At 45.2% G+C, this 25,599-nt stretch overlaps 1 protein-coding gene across 2 annotated transcripts in view; it reads left to right on the top strand.

Moving 5' to 3' along the window:
• CREB3L2 (cAMP responsive element binding protein 3 like 2) overlaps positions 1 to 25,599 on the top strand; it is a 120,372-nt gene that overhangs the window by 75,191 nt on the left and 19,582 nt on the right. For both annotated transcript variants that reach the window (XR_012334093.1, XM_033863329.2), the window contains exons 3-8: positions 9,700 to 9,875; positions 11,493 to 11,580; positions 16,110 to 16,294; positions 18,649 to 18,795; positions 19,758 to 19,816; positions 21,354 to 21,422. Coding sequence is in view for 1 of the 2 variants with exons in the window: in XM_033863329.2 (XP_033719220.1) it covers positions 9,700 to 9,875; positions 11,493 to 11,580; positions 16,110 to 16,294; positions 18,649 to 18,795; positions 19,758 to 19,816; positions 21,354 to 21,422 (724 nt within the window). In the remaining variant the exon portion in view is untranslated. The remainder of the gene's footprint in view (positions 1 to 9,699; positions 9,876 to 11,492; positions 11,581 to 16,109; positions 16,295 to 18,648; positions 18,796 to 19,757; positions 19,817 to 21,353; positions 21,423 to 25,599) is intronic.

The following is a 25,599-nucleotide window of genomic DNA, read 5'->3' as shown; positions in this document are numbered from 1 at the left end:
CTGTCAACATTTGTCAGTTTTCCTGCTGAGAACATTTATAATTTTTTTAGATCCTCAAAAGAGTCTGTGACCAAAAGAAGTTTGAGAAACACTAGTCTAAGATTACACAGGAGTCATCTGTCTTCAGGGCTGAATTTGACTGTAGACTTTTCTGAAACACTTGAGTTAAAGGACTTCACATCGTTTGGCAACCACAGGAGCCAGTCCTAGGAATGTGGGCTCGACCTTCAGAACCACCAGAAAGACATCCTACATTCAGCTCGTTCATTTCTGCCCATGATTAAGGCTGCTAAGCAGGGTTTTCTGTTCTTTAAAAAAAAAAAAAAAAAGTAAAGAGGTTATAAAGAGATAAGCAGAAGCTTCCAAGTAGATTGAAGAATAAAAAGCTTCTATGTGAATGACCAAGTCTTGCACCTCACCACCTGGAGGGTATCTTCATGAGTTACTCTATTTTGGTCATGTTCCTCTGTAATTAAATTGGGAGGCTAGGTATTCATTTGCTTTGTTAGTTAATTTCAGTCTTCTTCCTAAAGAAGAAACTTAGTAGTGCTGGATGAAGGCTGTTCAGAGAGAACTAGACATGGCCCCTATCCTCCAAGATGATATAAGAACCAAGTTGGAAATATATAGAATATCAACAGACTCAGCATAAAATATACTAATACAGAAGTGATCTACTGGCACCATGCACAAGTCAAGGTAACTTTATTTTGGGTGGAATAAAGGACTATAACTGTGGCTCTTCCAGGTCTAGAGAGGGTGGGACCAGCACATAAATGATAATCATCTTCCTTTAGGTTAGCCTGGTTGGACTTCTAGAGTGAGTAGGGCAAGTGATGGCTGGGTACATTGGCTTAGTGTGGATATCCTAAGTTTAAGGAGCTGTTTTCATAGGCGGGAATGAAAACAATAGTCTGTGAGCTAAACATGAACAGATGCTGCTGGTATGAGGTAGCCTGATGGAAGGCGGAGACTCAGCATTTGATGGGAAACAAGGCCTTAGGAAAGTGGGATGGTGTTCTTTTTGGAGTCTAGAAGAAGAAAATGGTGTCTCGTGTCTGATGATGCCAGAGCAGGGAAGGTGTGCATGGATATAGCAATGCAGGGAGAAACGGAAAGGCATGTACCATCCATGGCAAAGAAAAAATGGATTTTGAAAGGATTAGATGAAACCCAGAGCAGGATTAGCATACCATCGGGTTTGCTGAAGAAAGGGTAGAGATGAGTCATGGGTGACTTAGGTTTCCTGTTTGCAGTGGGAAGACCTCTTGATGTTGAAATATTCCAAGGCCGTGGGACCTGGGAAAGAAAGTCACAGAGAGATGATAAATAGCTGTATCTTCATCACATTTGATTAGAGCTGTGGGTCTGAGCTGACAAGAGCATGGGTCTGAGCTGTCTTAGAGGGGTAGATTCTAGGGTAAAAAAAAGGCAGATGTGTCTGTCATCTCCCTACAGAGAGTAGCTGGGTCCCCTGACATGGATGCGCTACAGAAAGAACCTGATGTGCTTGGGGTTGACAAGCAGAGGAACAGCCTTCCTTTATGAGTCTGAAGCCTGGGCTAGTGGTGAATGCTTTTTTGCTATTCATCATCCTTTTGAGATTACCTTTTATTTTCTTTTTCTAACAGGTTAAGAAAATAATGATGCTTTCCCCCCTTTTAGAAGTGAAATCGTGACTTCTTCGTTTGCCTGGCCATTGCAATGCTAGAATGGTATAAGAAAGCAATATGTACAGCTATCTAGTGTTAAACTTACTCTATTCATGGGTAAGAGTCATTAATTTTCATGAAGGAAAAGAAATGTACACACAAGGGTTTTTTGCGTGTATATACTAAGTAAATCTTTTGAAATCGGTCATTTGCTCCACAGATATTTATTCAATGAATACTTTAAACACAGTATCCTATGGGAAGACCTGAGATGCCAAATGCAGAACACAGATGGAGTATAGCGATTCATCTCTGGAATCAATTTGCCTGAACTGGAATCTGGGCTCTGCCACTTACTAATGGTGTGATCCTGGGCAAGTGGCTCAACTCTTGTGTTTCTTTCCTGATCTTTTTTTTTTTTTTGCGGTACGCGGGCCTCTCACCGTTGTGGCCTCTCCCGTTGCGGAGCACAGGCTCCGGACGCGCAGGCTCAGCGGCCACGGCTCACGGGCCCAGCCGCTCTGCGGCATGTGGGATCTTCCCGGACCGGGGCACGAACCCATGTCCCCTGCATCGGCAGGCGGACTCTCAACCACTGCGCCACCAGGGAAGCCCTTTCCTGATCTTTAAAATGGGAATAATAGTAATAATACTTAACCTTGTGCTGTTGTTGGGGGGAGTAAATGAGTTAGTATGTATTAAGCATTTATAACAGCACCTGGCAATTAGTAAACACTAAATACATATTAGCTCTTGTTATTATTGCCCTATGTAAATTACCACATAATTAAATACATAGTTTATCAACTGGCCACAACATGAACACCAGAGTAAGGGAAAGAGGTTCTGTAAGCACAAGCACAGAAGGCATGGAGTGAGGGAGGTGTACAAGGGAAATCGCATCCATCACAGAAACCTGTGTAAGTACGTGAAGACATTTAGAACGGTGCCTGGCACACAGTGAGCTCTCAGAACATTTTAGCTCTTATTTGCTGGTGTTAAACTGGAATTCTTAACCTCAGGAACATTGGATTAGGAGTCCATATAAACGAAGGTGAGAAGTATAGAAAGAACCAATATTGTACCTTTTGTAGTGGCTAATTATGGGCTCAAAATAACATTAATTGAAGAATGCTCACTTTTGGCTAGAGATCCGTTTCATCATTGGTCTCTTGCGAAGCAGTATGCTAGAGGGGACAGGAGCAGGGCTGTGGGTCTGGTTTGCCTGGGTGTGGATGCCAGGTTGGCCGTATACCAGCTGGGTAACGTAGGGTGAGGGAGTTAATCTCTTAGTGTCCTTGTCTATAAAATGAGGGTAATCATAGTACATGCCTTCCAGGGTCACTCTTAGGATTAAATTAATTAATATATATCTAAAGCACTTGGAATAATGCTTAGCACGTAGTAAACGCTCACAGTTCAGTGTTTGCTATTTTTACTATTTTCAACACTTCTTCATGCCACTCACCACTGGAGGTGATTTCAGGGTCCAGGCACTCAGGGAGGGGACTCTGGGCGGGCAGGCGCCTACCTTCTGTCTGAACATGCAGTGGGCTACAGCTTCATATGATTCTGACATATTCAACTGCATTCTTGCCCCTCTCCCAGCCTCCAGAACCCAGCCTTAGCATTTTCCTTTAAGAGATGTTTACGTCAAAAATCGGCCAAGATTTGCCAGCTCCTTTGAAATTTTTCAAAGGGCAAACACAGTTATCAAATGCTGAAGGATTTAGATGAGGCATACTTCTTTAATTTACAAAAATTTCCTTTTTACTTTAGACATATTATATAAATAGCTAATGGGTACATATATGTGTATATCATGTAAGTGGCATTTGTCCTATGTGATTTCTCTTTCTAAAAGTACACAGACACACCATATATAAATATGTATATGAGTGTATGTGTATATATATATATAAAACACACACACATATAAAAGACATATTTATAAAGATACTACCTACTCCCAATTTAGAGTTTAATCTCTTTTTTCCCCTTCCCAGGAATCAGTATCTATTCAGTGCCATTATTTACGCAGCACATATGGAAATGATTGAGGACCTGCATTTTGGTGTTGCCTCTATGTTGGTTTTGGTTTGTGGGGTTTTTAGCCGCTATCTTGGTAATCTCAGCATCTAGCCCCATTGCTCATAGCTGCTCCATTTCATCCTTGGATATGAAGGATTCATCACCATGAGACAGTGGCTTGTTTTTATTTTCTTGCTGACAGCTAAGTGGTGATGCCAAGGAAATTTGGCAGTCGAGTTTGACCTTTGATAGGGAGCTGTTTATTTTATTTCATTTTTTATTTTTTTATAAAGTTATTTTATTTATTTACTTCTGGCGGTGTTGGGTCTTTGTTGCTGTGCACGGGCTTTCTCTAGTTGCAGTGAGCCGGGGCTACTCTTTGTTGCAGTGCACGGGCTTCTAGTTGCAGTGGCCTCTCCTGCTGCGGAGCACGGGCTCTATGTGCGCGGGCTTCAGTAGTTGTGACACGCAGGCTCAGCAGTTGTGGCTCGTGGGCTCTAGAGCGCAGGCTCAGTAGCTGTGGCGCATGGGCCTAGTTGTTCCATGGCATGTGGGATCCTCCCGGACCAGGGCTCCAACCCGTGTTCCCTGCATTGGCAGGTGGACTCTTAAGCACTGCGCCACCAGGGAAGCCCAGGGAGCTGTTTAAATAAAATCAGATGATACGCTGGTTGTGCTTCTTACTCCCCACAGTGCACTACTGACCTTATTGGGTGATGTTTTCCTTCTGAAATGAAACTTAAAAGACATATAGACACAATTTACAATAAAAAATTTTTTCACTCACTATCTGAGTATTAGTATTAGAAATTGGACAGTATATAGAGTGTATACTGAATCTTGTTTTTGCAGTTTTATCAATAACTCAACCATCTAAGTTCTAAGCCATGGTGCTCTTCTGATCTTTTGCCAATGAAATAAAACTACAAAAATAAGGTCACATAGAAAAATTGTAATACATATTCGGCTGGTTCCCTTTCCCTTTATCCTTTGTTAACCCCCTATCTCACAGGTTACATTTGTCATTTTGTTTTCTCCAATTTGATCCACTGAGGGACAGAGTATAAGTCAATACCTAGTAGTTCAGAATGAAAGCTTTTTTCTCTAATTTCAACCGCCACTGGAATGTTCTCACCAAACTTCTTACTGGCTAACTTTCTTCAACTGAAATCATTTATTTTATTATATAATTGGTAGATCAAGTCAGTCAATCTACAAATATTTATTGATATGGTTCACAGTTGGTGGTTTAGAGGAATTATTATGGGAACAAGGTGTAACTATTTGTTGCCATAGGTTCTGATGTAATGGATTTAATTTCTTGTATACACATGCAGCTGTATTGTATCAGCCAGCTGTATTCCTGCATAACAAATCACCACTAAACTCATTAGCTTTGCCAACAATCATTTGTTATTAGAGTTCACATGTCTGTGCCTTGGCTGGAGGTTGGCTGATTTAGGCGTGGAGGGTCAGGGGCAGCTGGGTGATTTTGCTGATTTCAGCTAGATTCACCCACACGTCTGAGGCTGAGAGTTAGCTGATCTTGGCCAGGCTCATCTGGGAGCAACTCTGATTTATGTGTCTGTCCTCCTTCTGGGATCAGTAGATTGTCCTGGCACATCCTTCTCATAAGTGTGATGGCAAAGGTACAAGTGTGTAAGTTCAGTTGTACAAGTGCATTTCAAGACTTTACTTGTGTTGCAAAGCTAACATCCTCTTGGCCAAAGCCAGTCATGTGGCCAATCCCAGGGTAGGGATTAGTCCCCAGTAGGAGGGCACTGCAAAATTACATGGCAAAGGACAGGGATAGAGGGACAAACGAAGAACTGGAGCCAGTTATGCAATTTATAACATATATTAAGGTACTCATTGACTCTTCTTAAGTCAAGGGACTCTAAATGGGCCACTTGACCCACTAAGGCTTCTATGTAATAATTACCATCATAAAATACGAAGCAGAGCAGGCAGAAGCAGGCCATGTCCACGTGTGATCATCCAGGGACAATATATTCCCAGTCTAGGAAATTTAGAAATAGTATGAAACTAGAGAAAAAAGAAAAGTCACTCATGTTCTGAATTATTCTCCAGAGATATTTTTACTATTTTGACATATTTCCTTTCAGTCTCTTTTTCCTATCAGTTTCTTCATTAATAGTACATAAATTTATATTCAGGTTTTTTCCTTAATATTCTATCATAACTCTTTGCCTTGTTATTAAGAAGGGTTTAAACATGTAACATTACTGGCTGCATAACATTTCCATTGTATGGATGTACCCTAATTCATTCACTTTGCCCTTCCGTTTTACTCTTTTGGTTACTTTCAGTGTTTCGTGATTATAAATAATGCTGCAGTGAGCATATTTGTGCATACATCTTTTTTTTTTTTTTGTGGTACGTGGGCCTCTCACTGCTGTGACCTCTCCCGTTGTGGAGCACAGGCTCTGGACGCGCAGGCTCAGTGGCCATGGCTCACGGGCCCAGGCACTCCACAGCACGTGGGATCTTCCTGGACCGGGGCACAAACCCGTGTCCCCTGCATCAGCAGGCAGACTCTCAACCACTGCGCCACCAGGGAAGCCCTGTGCACACATCTTTTTTTTAAAAAAAATATTTATTTATTTTATTTTATTTTTGGCCACATTGGGTCTTAGTTGCAGCACACAGGCTCTTTGTTGTGGCACAGGGCTTCTCTCTAGTTCTGGCACGCAGGCTCCAGGGCACGTGGGCTCTGTAGTTGTGGTGCGCAGGTTCCTGAGTGTGTGGACTCTGTAGTTTGTGGCACACAGGCTCTCTAGTCGAGGCATGCAAGCTAAGTAGTTGTGGCGCGCTGGCTTAGTTGCCTCACGGCACGTGGGATCTTATTTCCCTGACCAGGAATCGAACCCACATCCCCTGCATTGTAAGGCAGATTCTTTACCACTGGACCACCAGGGAAGTCCCTGTGCACACATCTTTATCTACATGTTTAGTTGTTTCTTTAATGGATCGGGAGATCTGGGTTCTGCCACATATTTGCTGTGTGATTTAGACCTGCATGTTAGTTTCCTCATCTATAAAAACACATATCTGAGGTTGATGGCCTTAAACCTCTTTCTAATTCAAAAAACATCTTTCAAGGTAGAGTAATAAATTGCTGTACTGAAATGGAAGCATGAAGGCAGCACCAGTGGTTTGTCCCCAAAAGGCTCAGGGGAGGAGAGGCAGCTTCCTTGGGGTTTTCTCTTGGAAGAGTTCAGGGGAAGTTTTGTTTCATAGTTCACATGTCATTATTTGTCCTTCAGTCTCCATCTCTGATACAGCAAAGATTATATAAAAAATTTTAAAATAGGGGTGTAGGACACTGAGCATTAAGAATATAAACTATCTTGGGCTTCCCTGGTGGCGCAGTGGTTGAGAGTCCGCCTGCCGATGCGGGGGGCACGGGTTCATGCCCTGGTCCGGGAAGATCCCACATACCGTGGAGCGGCTGGGCCCGTGAGCTGTGGCCGCTGAGCCTGCGCGTCCGGAGCCTGTGCTCCGCAACGGGAGAGGCCACAGCAGGGAGAGGCCCGCGTACCGCAAAAACAAACAAACAAAAAAAACCAAAAAAAGAATATAGACTATCTTGACCTATTTTATGAATGTGTGTACTTTGAGAATGGCTTAGCCAGATTGGAAGAACTAATTTCATTACCTGTCTCTATTTTGCTTGTAATTTTGTATTTGCTTTTTGTATTTATTTTTACCTATTGTGCCTTGTGAATTATGTTTCGTCACAGTAATTGTAACCACACAGCCATGGGATCTGGCCTTATCTCACCATTCCCTGGTAATTGCATGTGACCTTTTCCTCAGGGATGCCTCCTTAACTGTTAATTTTAATATATACTGAGACTATATTTCATCTTACTGTCTCTCTTCCAGTCTCTGCTAGGGGTAAATATTGCTCAGTGTGGACAGGCTGTAAGTGTTGACAAGGCAGAGGTATGAACACATCATTGCTGAGTGGAGAAAATGGGATCTGTGCTCTCTCTGTCTCTCCAGCCCCTCCCCACATCTGTCCTAAGCGTGTCTTCCTTACAGGTGGCAGAGACCTCATGCCTAAGCTCATTCTGGGAGTGGTGTTAGGTACTTCATTTGGTTCCTCATCCAGTTGCTTCCCCAAGCTGAGCTAGGGGGCCCATCTGCCCAGCAGGGTTCTGCATCAAGTACAGTGTGGTCTCCATCCTCTGGCTGTTTTCAAAAGGACCTTTGTTACCTGCCCCTCCCGCTCGGCCAGGATGTGGCGCACACCCCGAGAATGATGGAAATCCTCCATCACCCCATAGCACTCAGCAGCCCCATAGAACCAGCTCTAAAAGCAAACACCTTCAACCAACCTAAGTCTTGCCTGTCTTTATTTGACCTCAGGAAGTAAATTGGGGCTGGAATAATTAATTGAGTCCATTAGAAATTGGATTTGGAGGAAAATTATTTTCCATGGTGCATGTGAATCTAAGCTTTCCCGGTGTTTGAAGGAAGTTGCTTATGAAATACAACCTTCCCTGGTGGTGCAGTGGTCGAGAGTCCGCCTGCCGATGCAGGGGACACAGGTTCGTGCCCCGGTCCGGGAAGATCCCACATGCCGCGGAGCGGCTGGGCCCGTGAGCCATGGCCGCTGAGCCTGTGCGTCCGGAGCCTGTGCTCCACGACGGCAGAGACCACAACAGTGAGAGGCCCGTGTACTGAAAAAAAAAAAAAAGAAAAGAAATACAACCTTAACAATTGCGAACTTTAGTTTTTCGCTTCTGTGCCCACTCTTCCACTGCCGTCTTGACAGTTCTGAATGATGTTCATGTACCTTTTCATAAGAAAAGTTGAGCCTAATTCTTGAGTGTAAAATAATTCATAATGTGAATGACTTTGCTCCCCTGGATAGTAATAGTTCACGAAGCGCCTGGTGTGTGTGTGTGTGTGTGTGTGTTTAAATGTTTTTCATAAAGCAAGGGAGCATATCTTTGCTTTATTTTAGTCTCGCTTTAGTAAAACTGGTAACAGGTGAGGAATGCTGACTTTGGGAATCTCTGACTTGTTTTCTCTCGTTCTGCACCTGTTTGCAGCCTTCTTGCTGTTGTTCCCTTTCCTGCCCTCCTCCCTCCTTTCCCAGGGCTATGCTGAGGTACCTGCTCTGATGTAACTTGGTAAGAAATGCAGGGTACCATGCAGGCTCCCAGGAGAATGTCATTGAGCGAAGGAGGTGCTTCTGTCTGTTCGGTGCTGTTGCTTTGTTGTGATCCCCAGGCCTGTGATTGTCACGAAAGCCAGAGGCAAGCCAAGACCAGCCTTGACAAGATGCCGCCCTTTCCTCTGGATGAGCATTTCATCCATTTCAGCAAGGGGCAGATGTCTGTTACAAACTCTGAAGTTTCCTAGAAGGCTAAGTAAAATTCTGGAAGTCTAGGTCACGTGTAAGGCATAAGCGACGTTGCAGAGAAGCAGACTAGGACCAATGATGGGGAGTGAGAAGAAAAAGAAGAAAACAAATAACCATCCATTGGGGAGAAGGACAGAGACCTGTCTCCAGTCCTGTCTCCTGAGACCCTGGTTGTCAACCATTCGCTTCTTTCCTTCTTATTTTTAAATGCATTTCTTTGTTTCTTTCTTTCTTTCTGGATAATATATTAATTGGTTTGAAAACCAAGAAGTATAAAACACTACACACTGAAATTCTCTGTCCTATCCTATTCCCCATCCACCTAGTCTCCTTCCTGCTCTGCCCGGAGAGCCTAGTTTCTTTCTTTCATATGTATCCTTCCAGAGTTGCTTCAGGCATCCTTACACTCAAGTGAATGCAAGTATAGATTCTCATTTTGCCATTCATTTCTTCATCCATTTATCTCCTCTCTCACATCCTCGTTTTATTTCCTTTTATTCTACCCACAACAATTCTGTGTTGGAGCTTCTTTTTTGAGGAGAAAGGTCGGTGCCATTTGTTTTACTTATACCTGATGCCCTGAACAGATTCACACATGTGCTTATCTTTTTCCCACAGATGAAGTGGAGAGTGAGAAATGGTACCTGTCTACAGACTTTCCATCAACAACCATCAAGACAGAGCCAATCACGGACGAGCCGCCCTCAGGACTAGTTCCATCTGTCACTCTGACCATCACTGCCATCTCTACCCCTTTTGAAGAGGAGGAACCCCCTCTGGAAATGAACGCTGGGGTATAATCATTTTTCCTCCATATAAACAGATTGGATCAAAAGATACGGATCCTCATTCTCCAATAAGGCACTTAATCTTTTTGGAGCTAGTGGTTGTATATGTTTAAAGATATATAACTATATATGTATGTATGTATGTAAAAATGTATTTATGTATATATCTAGGATATGTTGATTTGGTGTCAGCGTTGCTTATATCACTTCCTTTAAAGGCATTTCCAGAAAAATTGGTAGCAAGTCTCATTTCATTTTTTCTATGATTGCTATTACAAAATTTTAAAAATACATAGATATCCATGGGGAAAAAAGATTCTCCCTGGAACTGATTTTTAAGCCGGTGGAAAGGGAGTGGTTATGATGATGACGCGATCCATGGCTTTCTGTGCCGTGGCAATAGGGAATGCTAGTTCCTGTGTAGTGCTCAGTTACCCTGACTTAATTCAGGGATCTCCCACCTACCAATTCCTAATGTATTCCCGGTGGAAAACGTAAGAAATCTGGAATTTCTTCCTTGCTCAGTTCCACACCTACGGCAAGTAGGATTTAGTTTTACTCCACCTTCTCTTTGGGTATTTCAGCGTCTGGTGATGGACCAGAGTCATACTTGTACATCTTCTTCCAGCTATTGGAATCCAGTCCTAACTTTCCTTAAGTTCAAAGTCACAGGTTATAAACAATGACTCTGCTGACGATCTTTAAGTCAGATCTCCTCTGAGTGAGGTATAGTGGTCCACCTGTTCAGGAAAAGGTAACACAGCAGTGGTGGGGCCACTAAGGCTTTGCTGAGTACTCACTCCTGTGCTCTTACCTTCCATCCGTGTGGAAGATGAGGGATTGTGGACAGAGCACCTCTGCACTGCCCTCTAGAATTCCCTTCTCAATAGCTACCTGAGTCTGTTAATCGGACTAGGCTTCTGGAGTCTGTATTAGTCTCCTTGCTCCATGAGATTTTAGTTCAGTTCATGTTCATGCATGTCGCTAAGAAAGGGCAGGGTCATGGCCTTGCTCCCCATGCACGGGCCAGATACCTTTCCTCCTTCCCGTACTCATTGTTTCATGGTTAGTTGCTGTCAGTTGTCAGGAACCTGGAGAGAATGGATGCAGCTGGGTTCACACAGTTCCTGCCGCAGGACACACTGCTGGAGGCCATGACCCTTAAAAATGTACCAGACTATTTTGTGATAAAAGCCCTTATAGTCCATAAAAACAATAGAAAGAAAGCACTGATAAGTGAGCCCTGGATTTTTTTTTTTTTTGTGGCTGCGCCATGAGGCTTGTGGGATCTCAGTTCCCCAACCAGGGATTGAACCCAGGCCACAGCAGTGAAAGTGCTGAGTCCTAACCACTGGACCACCAGGGAACTCCCGAGCCCTGGGTTCTTAATTTTAGAATTCTGAGGGTTCCATCACCTGTCTTGCCAGGTTTGGCAATGAGGGAAATGTTAAGGACTAAAACACCTCCCTGTCCAAGAAGCAGCCTGCACTCGGCCGGGCCTAGCCAGCCCCAGAGAAGCAGGGCTGCCCTGGGAGGAAGACACAGATGACAAATAACTCCCCGGGGTGTTTCTTCAGGTTTGGTATTGGTTTTTAAAAACTGTGTTTGAAATTCTTCCTTTAGGTTGATTCCTCGTGCCAGACAGTTATTCCTAAGATTAAGCTGGAGCCTCATGAAGTGGATCAGTTCCTAAACTTCTCTCCTAAGGAAGGTCTGTCCACTCTCTCCTTTGGGTTAACAGATGTGGGTGCACCGTCTAAAGAGATGGGGAATGTGTGAGACAGTGCTGGGCTTGATGGTACCAAAGGCAGAACTTGCTTTATGAAATAGCTCTGTTCTTGATGGTAAATACAAACTTTGAAACCTAAGTTTTTCCAGCTAAATCTTTAACTTGTACTCCTAGGCAGGGTGACTTTTCAGCATGTTCGTAGACTGCTGTGACTTGGGTGCTGACAAGGGGACAAGGGAACCGCTGCCCTCAAGCCATCGTGTGGATAAAACCCAGCTCCCTGTCCTGGAGTGATGATCAGTAGAGGCAAATAGGCACATATCCACAAAGGCACCTGGCCTACTTACAACAAACAATTCTAGTTTAAACCCTTTGTGAAGTGAATTCACGGTTTATCTGTCTGACCAATTCAATGTTTTTAAATGTTGATTTCAGATGACAGTTGTTGCAAGGAGCCTCCTTTGTTCCTGCATCCTATTGGGCTTCTTGCCATCCATTTAGAATTAAGTAGTGTCACACTTGGGGTTATCACACTTTCACTTTCTTCTTTCTCTGTGTCAGTCTTTTTCTCATCCCCTGTGAAGCCCATAGTCAGGATTCCTGAACGTAGACCCCTAAGTCTCACGGAGTCTAGGAAGCTCTCTCGGCATTTTTTTTATTCTTTTCTTTCTTTCTTTCTTTTTTTTGGCTGCGTTGGGTCTTCGTTGCTGCGCGCAGGCTTCAGGAGTTGTGGCGAGCGGTGGCTACTCTTTGTTGCAGTGCGCGGGCTTCTCATTGCGGTGGCTTCTCTTGCTGGGGAGCACGGGCTCTAGGCGCACGGGCTTCAGTAGTTGTGGCACTTGGGCTCAGTAGTTGTGGCGCACAGGCTTAGTTGCTCCGTGGCATGTGGGATCTTCCTGGACCAGGGCTTGAACCCGTGTCCCCTGCATTGGCAGGTGGATTCTTAACCACTGTGCCACCAGGGACGTCCCTCTCAGCCTTTTTAATTGAGTTACTTTGCACAGATCCTGCTCTTAATTCTGTGCCTTCAGACACGCCATCCCCTCCCTTTTTATTTATGCTTTTGGCACAAGGTTAGAAGAGTAGCTCATTGGTGTGGTCGACAAATAGGAAATTAGTATATGCACTTGTCATGGGAAGGGTATCCGTGCTACTGGGTAGATGTAACGTGCAGATGTTACCTAGTAGCAGTGCTCACGGAAACAAAGTCTACCTTCATTCCACCAGAAACATACTCAGGACTTGATCCGTGACAACTTAATCAAGGTGGGCATTTACCCTTTATCATCAGTAAAGAAAGGATTCTGTTTTTAAAATTAGAAATACTGACTAAAATCCATATTGAGACAGTATTTCTTTTCACTGAGTGATACACGTTTTAGTGCCTTTCAGCTTTATATACTGCTCCAAAGTAATTCCTTTCATTTTTGTGACACCGGTTACAACTATCACATGCATCTTGCTTTTTAAATCTATGTTGCAGTATGCTTCAGAAAATGTCACAGCTGTACCAGTGAATCCCCTAGTGGCTTTGGAATCTGGGATCACTGGAGGAGAAACATTTCAAGGGTAAAGTAAATGGCCGTCCTTCCTCATTATCCTAGATGTACAGAGAGGAGGAAATTAAATATCCTTGAATGCAACAGGGCTTCTAGGCAAAGTAGCCAGTTGTCCCCAGCCCTGTCAGTAAGTAATCCAAGAGCAACATTTCAAGTGATATTTAGAAATCTGATACCGAGGCACCTGTGGCCAGGGCAGTAGCTCTTAATAATTAAGTAAGAGGAGATTCGAGTTTGCTTCACTTTTCCTGCCATGCCATTTTCATTTTCTGTGGAGCACCTTCTGCTTGGAAAAAGGAGAACGGTATTAGAATAATTAGGGCTGTGCCTAGTGAAAGGGACAAGCGAGCTCTGGTATTCTTGGTTAGTTCTCTAGACTAACTGCTCAGCACGGCTGACAGCGGGAGCCCCTGTTAGGTTTGGCCACTCCTGGGTTTTGTTTTGTTTTGGTTTTGGTTTGCTTGTTTGTTTGTTTACCATGGTTAAAAGATAAGCATTGTTAAAAGATAAACTCTAAAAAATTAAAAATTTTGAGAGCTTATTTGAGCAAAAATTAATTACATTCTGCAGCGCCAAACCAGTTACAAGTTTCCACCGACAGGAGCTGGGGGGAGACTTTTATAAAGAAAAGGTGGAAGCAAAGTAAGGAAATTATTTTTTTTTTAACTAAATTTTTAATTTTATTTTTGGCTGCGTTGGGTCTTTGTTGCTGCGTGCAAGCTTTTGTCTAGTTACAGCAAGCGGGGGCTACTCTTCATTGCTGCGCAGGCTTCTCTCTCTGGTGGGTTCTCTTGTTGCGGAGCATGGGTTCTAGGCGCACAGGCTTCAGTAGTTGTGGCACGTGGGCTCATTAGTTGTGGCTCACGGGCTGTAGAGCGCAGGCTCAGTAGTTGTGGCGCATGGGCTTAGTTGCTCCGCGGCATGTGGGATCTTCCCGGACCAGGGCTCGAACCCGTGTCCCCTGCATTGGCAGGCGGATTCTTAACCACTGCACCACCAGGAAAGCCCAAAGTAAGGAAATTATTGATTGGATATAACTTAAAGCCAAGTTGGTTGTTTGTGACCGGTTGTCCTGGGTTTCAGTCTGGTAACCTTGAAGCATTTAGAGGCTTAGATTTTGGTTTGCCTACGTAGGGCCACCAGAGCATTGGAGCCACCCCAGTCTGATGGCTTCCTTGCTTAATTCATCTGACACCACAGAGTGCCATAGGTCATCATGGCATTGGGAAAAACTTGGTTAACACGCTTGGGACTCCTTCCTAGGTGAGCACATAAGTTTAAGGCGCATACCTACCCTCCTTAGCTGCCTGGAAGTGGTGGCAGAAGAGTTGGCAGTGGAGAGGCATAGGATTGGTTTAGAATATTCTTTAGCTTTAAGAGTGCCCATGGACTCTAAAAAACCAGGGAGCTCTTGGGCGGAGAAGCATCTAGTGAAAAGCAGTATGTTAGAAAGAGAAAAGAGGGTTAGAGAAAGAGAGAACGAAAGTGTGCTGTGAATGGGAGTGGGCGCGGGGCGTGGCAGAGAGAGACACATCACCTATGGTTACCTGGATATTCAGGTGTCTTAGTGGGCGAGAGAGCCGTCTGGTTGCAGCTTGTCACCTCCAAAGGCAGCTATGGGGGAATCCTTTCTCTTAGGTGAGTAGCTGTGTGTCAGAAAGTCTCTTCCCATTCACAATACATCAGGCTGGAGACCGAGGCCTTTCCATGGCCCCGAGCTGTTCTCTGGCCATGGACGGCCAGGTGTGTATGAGGTCTCCAGGCTCCTTGCCCAGTTCAGAGCCGCTGCACTCAGGGCTCTGTTGTCCTGGGGGCTCCAGGAGGGGTGTGGAGTGAAAGGTTTACCCAAGGTCATGTTCCTTGGCTCAGTAACGGCAGCTGGCTGTCAAGGTATTTCAGCACAATGTGAAGATTTGCAGGTCAGAAAAAGAGTGAGACCCCAAAGCTCGTTTGTCAGGTTGAACTCCAGAGTGGATTCCTCCCTTGGGAACCCATCCCTCCTGCCCTGGAGATGCAAAATTGGCACCGGCTAAGGCTCAAAGGCCCCGGCAGGGTGTGTGGGTGTCTCCCTGAGGAGAGGTGAAGGATGCTTAGATGCTGGAAGACTTTGTGGGAGACACCCCTCCCCCAATTTGTCTTCCAATTCCTACCTGTCTATCCACAGATGGATTGGGTATTATCTGAATCAAGAATGCCTGGCATCTGGCCTATGGGCCCTACCATGCACATTCCTCCAGAAACAAATGAGCTTTTCTCAAACACTCATGGGCTCCCTGCTTTTGCTATTGAAAAAAAGAAAAAGAAAAAAGATCCTAATACATTAACATGGTTTACAAGTCAAACTATGGAAACTATATGAAATGAACAGAGGGAAGGTTATGCCAGCACCGTCCCTACTTACTGTAATTTCCCCTGCCCCCATTACATCATAATTTTATTAGTTTCTTATATACCTTCCAGAGTTTCTTTACAAAGATACGAGCAAATGGGGGTCTGTATTCTCTCTCTCCTTTTTCATACAAAAGGAGGGCCACTTTATACACTGTTTTGCACCTTGATTTATTCCGCTCCTCTATAGGCTGAGACCAGCAGACAATAACGTCACATCTACTGAAACCCCCATTGACCAAAGTAAAACTGAAAAACCCAATCCAAAAATGTATCCCAAATAAAGCCTGAAAATCAAGCCAAGAGCACCTGTCATGAGGCCACATCAAGGACTGCGGACCTGGAACCCGATAATGCAAACTTTCAAATTTTTTGAAAGAAACACTCTTAAAATTTAACCTTAATAGTAATACATCTTGGAGGCCTTTCCATATCCACACACAGAGATTCCTCATTCTTTCGTTCGGCTGTCCTGAGTTCTGCTGGAGGGATATTGAATGTTGAACTGCCCCAAGTCCTGCTCTGTTGCTCCCTGATGGATGCAATCCGTTCTTTTCCCCTCAGCCTCCGTGGACCACCTGCACTTACCGCCCACCCCTCCCAGCAGCCACAGCAGCGACTCAGAGGGCAGCCTGAGCCCCAGCCCGCGCCTGCACCCCTTTGGCCTGCCGCAGACCCACAGCCCCGCCAGGGCCCCAGCGCGGGCCCCCTCGGCACTTGCCAGCTCCCCACTCCTCACCGCACCGCACGTGAGTGTCCCCTGCATCCCTGCACCCCCATCCCCCATTCTGTCACTCGGACCTTCACCCAGCGTGGGTACCATTTGGAGACTGTAGGAAGTTTTAGGTCTAACTGCTGAAGCAGGGGGATGACAGTCTTAAAGAACATTTTCTAAGACCTGCCTGTGACCTCATCGTGCTAACACATTCTCTTCCTTTCCTGTGCACACTTCCAGTTTTTATTCACATGTTTCTTTTTTATAGCTACAAACATGAGGAATAAAAATGGGTTGTTCTTCTTCTCAAAATTGTATCACAAATATTTATCATCAATTTAGGTGGTCTTTATGACCTATGATAGGAAATAATTTATTTTTTAAATAAGCAATCTTTGATGAACTGAAAAATTGCTCTGAGAGTAAATGCATTGATGTCTAAAGCTCAAAAATATAATTTAACCCTTTTTGTCTGTGGTGCAACTCTTAACCCAGTGACTCAGGATAGAAATCATGAGTCAACATTCATCCCTCACATATATAATTTTTCCAAATAAAAATTAGGGGTAGGGCTTCCTTGGTGGCACGGTGGTTAAGAATCTGCCTGCCAATGCAGAGGACACGGGTTCGAGCCCTGGTCCAGGAAGATCCCTCATGCCGCGGAGCAACTAAGCCCGTGTGCCACAACTAATGAGCCTGTGCTCTAGAGCCCACGAGCCACAACTACTGAGCCTGTGTGCCACAGCTACTGAAGCCCACACGCCTAGAGCCTGTGCTCTGCAACAAGAGAAGCCATCAAAATGAGAAGCCCGCACACCACAATGAAGAGTAGCCCCCGCTCACCACAACTAGAGAAAGCCCGCATGCAGCAAAGAAGACCCAACACAGCCAAAAATAAAATAAAATAAATAAATTAAAAAAAAATTAGGGTTAGATAATTAACTTCTCATTGTTCTGAACAGTCGATTGATTTCTATGAGGATTTAAAAATTAGTCAGCCTTACTGAATTTATAATATCACATAGAGAAAATTTGAATGAAATGAATTATTTAAAAATTCTTAGAAGAATCATGTATTAATTAACATAATTTTGAAAATTTGAGTTGTCTATGTCAGAAACTCAGAAAGTTCTAGATCTGTGGCCACGTTCTTATATATCACTATTACTGAGGGCCAGGGAATTAACTCTTTCCACTCCACCTTTGCCTTCTCTCCTCTAACCCTTCACTCCTTTGATTACTGAAATAGTGTCCATCCTATGGATTTGTGGGTCCTACCACAATTAATCCATTCCACGTGGTCATGGAGGAAATCCTTCCCATATCATACCCTGGCTCAGCTGTGTTGTTTCCCTGTTATCTGTTGGCATCAAGCCCTCATACCTCTGCTGGGTACAAACACCCTCCTACGTGCCCAACCTGCCGCTGCTTCCAGAACTCCTCACCCCTCTACGCAGAGTGGCTTCTTCAGTTACTTTTTACAATACTGCCTTTGTTGTAATGCCCTCCTCTGTGTAAATCACCCCCTTTCTTTCAGGAAGCCCAATTCAAGCCTTATCTGCTACCCTAAGCCTTCCCTTATCACACAAACTCACATAAGCATTCTCCTTCTTCATATTTTTAACGTACCTTGAGTGAATATTACAGTCTAGCATTTAATTGCTCTCATTCTTTCACGTGTTTCGATTTAGTCTCGGTCTCGATCATTAGCTACTTAAGAGATGGAGTTCGTTTTGATTCTTCCATGCATCTGATGTGGAGCTAATATGCAGTAGGTACTCCATTTATTTGACTAATTATAAACACATTGTCCTCATATGAGTGAAATGAGATGAGCTACAGTTCTCATCTCCACTATGATGGACAGTCTGGGACTGTGCTGACCAGTGACTTTCATGGAACATGCCTGCAGGTGTGTCCCTAGGAGCCCTGGCCCCTTAGCTGGAAGTAGAGGTCAAGAAGCAACTCCTAGTGTTTAGAGAGCATCTTGCAAAATGGCATCTTTAGGAGAACAACAAAACTTTCCGCAAACAGAGTTCCAAGTGAATCCTTCATCACTCCGAGGACAGGAAATCTCTAGGGATGTGGGAAATGAATTGTATCCTTTAATTTTGTTGTTTTAGCCAGCAGGGTACTTTCTGGGAAATAATGGGTGGAGGTTTCTTTACCCGTTCCCTTATAATCCTTGGGTTGTAACACTCACACGAGTGTCTTCTGCATTTTTGCTTCCACTTCAAAGTGCCCATTTCTCACCAAAAGAGATGGGCCTCCTTTTCCCTTAGCCATTGGCAAGACATCCTAACAGACCCTCCTCACCCCTCAGGAGGTGTTTCTCCGGCACGCCCGGCTTTTCCTCTTTGACCCTTTTCTGCTCCTTGGTCTGCACAGAAGCTGCAGGGATCAGGCCCCCTGGTCCTGACGGAGGAAGAGAAGAGGACCCTGATTGCTGAGGGCTATCCCATCCCCACCAAGTTGCCCCTGACAAAATCAGAGGAGAAGGCCCTGAAGAAAATCCGGAGGAAAATCAAGAACAAGGTGAGCCCTTCAAATGCAGGTGCTTCTGTGAGCAGAGACAGCGAGCAAACCTGGCCAGGATGCGCACCCTCCCTTCCCGGTGGCCAACACTGGCCCGTCCCGTGGTGGGGACCAAGGCTTGCCCCTGTCTTCCCCCAGACCTCCCCATACATCTTCTGGTCAGTGGGCCTCCAGGTCGGGCGTGCACACTCTGTGGTGCCTAAGATGACCCATACAGGGGCGGGAAGAAAATATTAGAACTCCCATTTACATTTTGAAAAAATCTCAGCCTTTAAAATTTGTTTTATTAGATACACAATATTTCCCTCTAGTAGGCATGTATATAATTTATAAATGAATAAATTTAAATGTATTATGGGTGCTTGCTTAATTTTTTTTCTTGATAGAGGTTTTTGATAAAAAATTCTGTAGACCACTGTTCTATACCTGGGTCCAGCAGTCTCCTAGTCCTAGGCCCCTACAGTGGGGATCAGGGGTGCAGAGGCCCTGGGGCATGGCTAGGGCGTGGGCAGAGCAGGAGGGAGGGGACAAAGAGAGAGGAAGGAAAGAGCTTAGAGTTAAAATTCTTCGTCCATGTGCAGAACCGCCAGGGAATTTTTATACGACTAACCCCAACTGGCTTATATTATGTATTATAGTTGAGCCAACTAGGTCCACAGAATTGAAATCATTTATCTAAGACCATACAGATGGTTCGTGACCCACATGTTCCACTCTGACTCCTGGACCACTGTCCTTCTCACTGGGGGCCTAGTGTGTTGGAAAGTAGATGAGAACATCAGCTGGTTGAAACCAGGGAGGACAGAAGAGGTGATTAGTAGATGAGCCAGTAGGTTAAACAAATGGGAAGTGGCCACAAAAGTGAGCAGGGCTTTTGTGATTTCTTTGCTCATGGCCTCTTGTCAATACTGGTTTACTGAGATAGCTGGAACATAATCCTTTTTTCTCCCCTTCCATTGCAGATTTCTGCCCAGGAAAGTAGGAGGAAGAAGAAGGAATACATGGACAGTTTGGAGAAAAAGTAAGCCTCCTGCCAAAGTGGTTGTGTGTATTGAGCAATTCATGTAGAGAAATGTAAGTGCGGGGGGGCCCTGCTTTCTATGAGAAGGGGGTTCAATTTCTTGGTCTGGACCCCGGCAAAGGCCGTTGGTTTATCAGCTATGTTTTGCCTGCCACCTAGTGGTTTTTAGAGGGGAAAGCTTATAGATCTGGCTGGTGATAAAAAGTACATTCAGTCTTAGTAGGCATTTGTACCGCACAGTTTCCAACCAAGGGTCCTTAAGTCCCTGAAGCCTTCCTTTCAAATAAGTACAAATGCTAACCTTCATGCATATTCCTGGACTCCTCAGAGGAGAGGCGCTAAGTAATCAATTCCTGTTGGCCACACACCCTCGCACGCTAGAGAAAGCAACAGGGGATGAAGTAAGTAAAGCAGGTTGGCGTTCTCTTTTTTCTGTCCACTATAATTTGTGTTATAGGTGAGTGACTTTTCACAAAAACACTTGAAGGCACCTTGTGCTCTTCTGAATAGCCTGGAATATCAGGAGCGCTGTTAGAAAAACGTAAATTAAATACAATTTTGTATTAGCCCTAGAAACTAGTTCCCATCTGGCAAACTAATACCATTGGAATGAGTCCCGGGACCTAGAAATGAATCTTTATGTGTGTCTGGTGAGAAGAGCAGTTGGTGGATCCTGGCTGGTTCTTGAAGTTCCTACTGAAAGTCAGTGTGTCTTCTTCCTGATTTAGGTGTTGGTAATATAGCATTAAGCAGTCCCATTCTGTTTGTTATTGTCTGTAGGTATCCAGGGTCAAGATGTTTCGATGAAAATCTCTTTATTGCCTCTTTGGGGCATGCCTGCTCCGGCACCTGGATTCCTTGTCTTGAGGTCCCGGGTTCTTGTCCTTCACTCTCCCCCTGCCCCAAGACCCTGGGCTTCCTGTCAGTCCTTCAGGTCAAGAGTACAGCCAGCAGCACCCAGACCCTGTAGCATAGAGGGAGAATTGTGATGGACATTGAGAGCCATAGGGAAGAGTCGAGAGAAATCAAGGTTGGAACACCCTGAAAGAAGTTTATGTTTTGTACCATCCCTATTCATTTTACATTACTGAGGCACTGGTTACCCATCTCTCTCTCTCTTTTTTCTTTTGTCTACTCACCCTTTTCCCCAACTCAGGTTGGCCATGTTCTCTCCCACACCTCCCTAGAATAGCTGCTTCCCTGTCTTTTTTTTTTTTTTTTTTTTTTTTTTTGGCGGTACGCGGGCCTCTCACTGTTGTGGCCTCTTCTGTTGCGGAGCACAGGCTCCGGACGCGCAGGCTCAGCAACCATGGCTCACGGGCCCAGCCGCTCCGCGGCACGTGGGATCCTCCCGGACCGGGGCACGAACCCGCGTCCCCCGCATCGGCAGGCGGACTCTCAACCACTGCGCCACCAGGGAAGCCCTTCCCTGTCTTTTTTCTCTCAAGCCCACCTGCCTCCATCCTAGCTCCTGGCTTAGTGTTTGCTCCCCTGATAAAAAACTAAGTTTATTTTTCTCTCTCTCTCTCCTCTGTAGGGTGGAGTCTTGTTCAACGGAGAACTCCGAGCTCCGGAAAAAGGTGGAGGTTCTGGAGAACACCAACAGGTGAGGGTCCCTGGCGTGAGGAACCGACACAACTGCCTGATGGAAGGTGGGGAAAGAGGGGGAGATCCAGGGCCAGAGCTGGGAGGAAAAGGGAGGAGATGACATTGAAAGGATAGTTGTGTCAGGATGCTCAGGATGGTCGCACTTCTCTCACCTGTTCCTCCCGTGTGTGTGTGTGTGTGCATGCACACACACACACACACACACACACACACATGCACGTCCTTTACTTTTCCTAAAATACGTGGGATTGATGAAGAGGCTGATTCTGATAAGGGCTATGATGAAGGGGTTAAGGAAGAGGCTTGGAAAAGAATAAGGTCAATGAGTCTGATTCTCCTGAAAATGACATCAGACTTAAGAGGTGGACAAAGAGGGCCTGACCACTTTTTTGTCACCCAGTTTGAGTAATAAATGGTGTTTTTTAGTAAAAAAAAATGGAGAGAATACCAAGTTTGTTTTTTTAATAGTTAATTAATTAATTACATTTTAAGCCCATTTTGAAAAATAACTATAGAATAGTTCCTCTAGCACCTCCTGTGCCAGGTACTGTTTTCAGCACTTTATAGATATTAATTCATTTAACCTTCTAATGGCCCTATGAGCTGGTCCTATTACTATCCCCATTATATAAAGGAGGTCCTGAGACTCAAAAAGGTTAGGTGATTTGCCCAAGGTCACGCAGTAAATGCTAGAAGGCTGCATTTGAAGGCAGGCAATCTGGTCCTGGAGCCTTGGTGTAGGAGAAGCATACTGAGCTTTACCCAGAGTCATACGCAAGAGAAGGGGGTTAAGGTATAGGGCTGAGAAATGGCGGTTGGGGAGTTTCATCGTGTGTGTGTTTGTGTGTGTGTGTGTGTGTGCGCGCGCGCGCATGTGCGTGCGCTCACGGAGCCTGCCTATGCTTTGAAAATTAAAGTGTTCATTAGTCAAGGGATCCTGTTGCCCTTAGTTGTTATAGATCTGACAATCCAAGCAGAGAAAAATTGACTTTTAGGTAAGCAAAATTTTAATTCATCATTTTAAGGCTTAGCACTAATGCCTAGTAACAATTTTGCAAATGTTAAGGGATCAGGGTAAATCTATTTGCGTGTCATTTCAATTTGGCTCCCATTTCCTAAATCTTCATGGTCTGTTGCTCAAACAGCAGGCTAATCTAGTCATAAGGTAAAAATACCATCAGTAGGAACAGTGGACATTGTGACCCCGCTGGGTTTCCCTGCATTTCTGGGAATGTGTGGTCATAGAGCAAGTCAAGGGCAATCACCTCTACTGCTCTGTGGACAAACAACAGAAGTAAGTAAATGTCACCAGCTCCATGTGGTATCACCTTGATCCCCTGAGGCAAAGGAGCTGGTTTCCAGTACGACTTCAGGTTTCCGGTTTCATGGTTGCCTTTGGCCATTAGTCTCCTGAGGCTTCCTCTCTTCTTATCTCCACCTTTACACCTGCCAGAGTGGTTCTCAGGGTCCTGAACCCCACCAGCGTCTGTATCCATCTTGTTAGCGTCCTGAGCTGATAGTGTTCCCACCCCCCTGTCCTAGCACTTGCTGTTGCAGAAGTCCTGTGTTCATGAATGAGACAAATCCATGTCATGAATTGGTGAACAGGGGAAGAGGAATCCGTCCAACATAACCGTGGAGTTTGGTCCAGGTTGGGTCTAGTCTAGGGGTTCTGGGTGTCATGTCTATCCACAGCCACACGGGGGCAGCAGAGGCACAAAGACCAGTCGGTGCTTGCGATGAGACGGCGTCGCTGCCACCTTTCCTGGGAAAAAGGGTCTCTCCGCCCCTCTCCAGGCTGACCCCGCTCTATCATATTTTTCTAAACTTAAAAAGAAAAAAACCCACACATGTAATATATGCCCATTGTATAAAAAATTAGAAAATACAGTTTAAAAAGGGAAAAAAATTACAATCTTTTCACCTAGAGAGATGTTTACATTTCGGAATATTTTATGTATATGTATTTATATTGTACATCCTCCTCTGTTAAGAGCCTTTTCCATTTGACAAAAAACACTGGGTATATATTTTCATTTCAGTAAATCTATTTCTACAGAATCCTATTTCTTTCAGATTTTGATAAAGAGCTGTTATCTGAGGAGCACTGACATAAAGCACATCTGATTCTATGTAACAGCAGTCCGTGTTTCGCAGCTGTTTTTTATGTTTTGCGATAATGGCCGCAGCCTTTTATTATGCTGTTGGTTATTGTGCAATGAGTTGCGGGAGCATATGCATATTTGAGCTTGGGGTCGGCATATCTGGCGTTCTTCCCTGAGAGCCAGCGGTGGTTTTCCTTCTGCTTTCTTCACTGACTGTGGAAGTTTCTCCCGGCCATTCAGCCTGCTGGAACCCTGACTGAGAAAACCGTCTATCTTATGCCACTGGTGCTCTGCTTGTCCCTGGACTGTAGGAGCCTCCACTGTGGTTCCCCCAGAGGCCCAAGTGCCGTCTCTTCCCTCTTCCAAACTTACCTCTCCTGGTAGACAACCTTTTATGGTGGAAATGGTTGCTACTTGATTAACCTGCAGTCTTCCCACGGGTAGTCTGATGCTACCTATAGTTCCTATAGTCATATAGGTCTGATGCTATCTATAGTTCCTATAGTCATAATCTCTCAGTCCAGCAGCTTTTAATGTGCTGTGGCTTGAGAAGTCAGGGAAGAAAAGCAGAGCCGCTCTTGTTCACACAAGGAAGGGCCTTCCTTGCCCCCGACCTCCTCTTCTCCCTTCTTCTTCTGTTCCTGCCAAGGGCTTCCCCTCGCCAGAGGACACTGCGGTAGCCAGAGTGACTGTAACATGAACCGTGGCAATCTCTTGCCCTAAACCAGTCAGGAGGAGTTGGTGTTTTGGGCCCGTGGTAAGGGGAGGTTTTCAGACCCTTTATTCGTCACACCGTGTGAGTGACCCAGTGTTTGAACTAAGTACAGGGTAGGGCCCAGTGAACACACACCTGTGTTTGTGTCCTGTTCGTGCTTCTTGTATTAGCGTCCTTTGGAGGTAGCTGGGCAGAGGTAGAAATGGCTGTGAGAAGTGGACAGGACCCTGGGTCACCAGAAGTGGGGTGGGAGACCTTGTGTGCCGTTGTTTCATTTGGCACGATGTGGCGGGAAAGGCGAGTGGGTACGTGGACCAAAATAAAGACAAATTATACCTCTTTACATTTTACCACTTCTGTGCTCCCCCGACGAGGGACTTTCCATCTGTCCAGATGAGAATGAGCCCTCAGATTCCAAATCAATCCCAGCTCTTCGGTTAGTACTCGCCTCAGCAGCAGCCAATTAGCATGCTCTTGGCTTCTAGGCAAAAAAGCCCCTTTTATCTGAGCTCAGGAAGCTGGAAGAGGATGGAGACAGGAGAGGAGACTTCTGCAGCCTTACCCCAGGAGCCTAAGAGCAGCCGAAGCGGTGGGAAGGCACCTTCACACTTCCTTGCTAAGGCGATCCGCGAATCGCATGCCACCAGGAAATGTGTGAGCGGAGAGCGAGTGGTCTCCCAGGGGGCTCTGCTTCCTGTGCTCAATCAGGATATACATTTGCACTTGCAAAGTCCAGGCGAGGCCGTGTGTGGCGCCGGAGGGTCTTCCTGGCCTTCCTTGCTTATCATTCGCCTCTCCGAGCTGCATGTCTCATTCTTGAGAGACCCTGTCTTTCCCCCACTTTCTAGCCTTTTCTTCTGCACAAGTGATGCACATCTACTGCCCAGCCCATCCATTTGAGGTGTTTGTGGCCCAGTTTGCTCCATTCATTTTTAATTTTGCCCTCGTGCTGTTGGCTATAAGGCTGTGAGCCACTATCCCTCTCCTCAGCCCTGATTTGTAGACTTAAAGGAGCTTAGACTTGAAATGTACTTTAGACATCTCATTTAACTGTTAATCACTTCCTTTTACAGAAGCGGAAACTGAGGGCTGATGAGGTTAAGATCATCCATTTAGAGGTAGGACAGGGACTAGAATTCAGCCACTTACTTTCTCAACTGGACCTGACCTTGGTCTCTTTTGCCGCTGTTGTGTTCTCTCTCCAAGGACCACTGCCTTTCCCAGCACAGGGTCAACCGTAGCTCCAAACAAGAGGGCCCAGCTTGGGATCTGTGTTTTAGGGGGCCCTGCTCTAGCTTTCCCCGAGCCACACCCCTCCCCATGGGATGAGAAGTCAGCAGGAACAAGGTGATATA

This window comes from Tursiops truncatus, chromosome 9, assembly GCF_011762595.2.
Source record: "Tursiops truncatus isolate mTurTru1 chromosome 9, mTurTru1.mat.Y, whole genome shotgun sequence".
In the NCBI taxonomy this organism is placed as follows: Eukaryota; Metazoa; Chordata; class Mammalia; order Artiodactyla; family Delphinidae; genus Tursiops; species Tursiops truncatus.
Note: the sequence above shows the minus strand (reverse complement) of the source record. Positions and strands in the feature narration are given on the sequence as shown.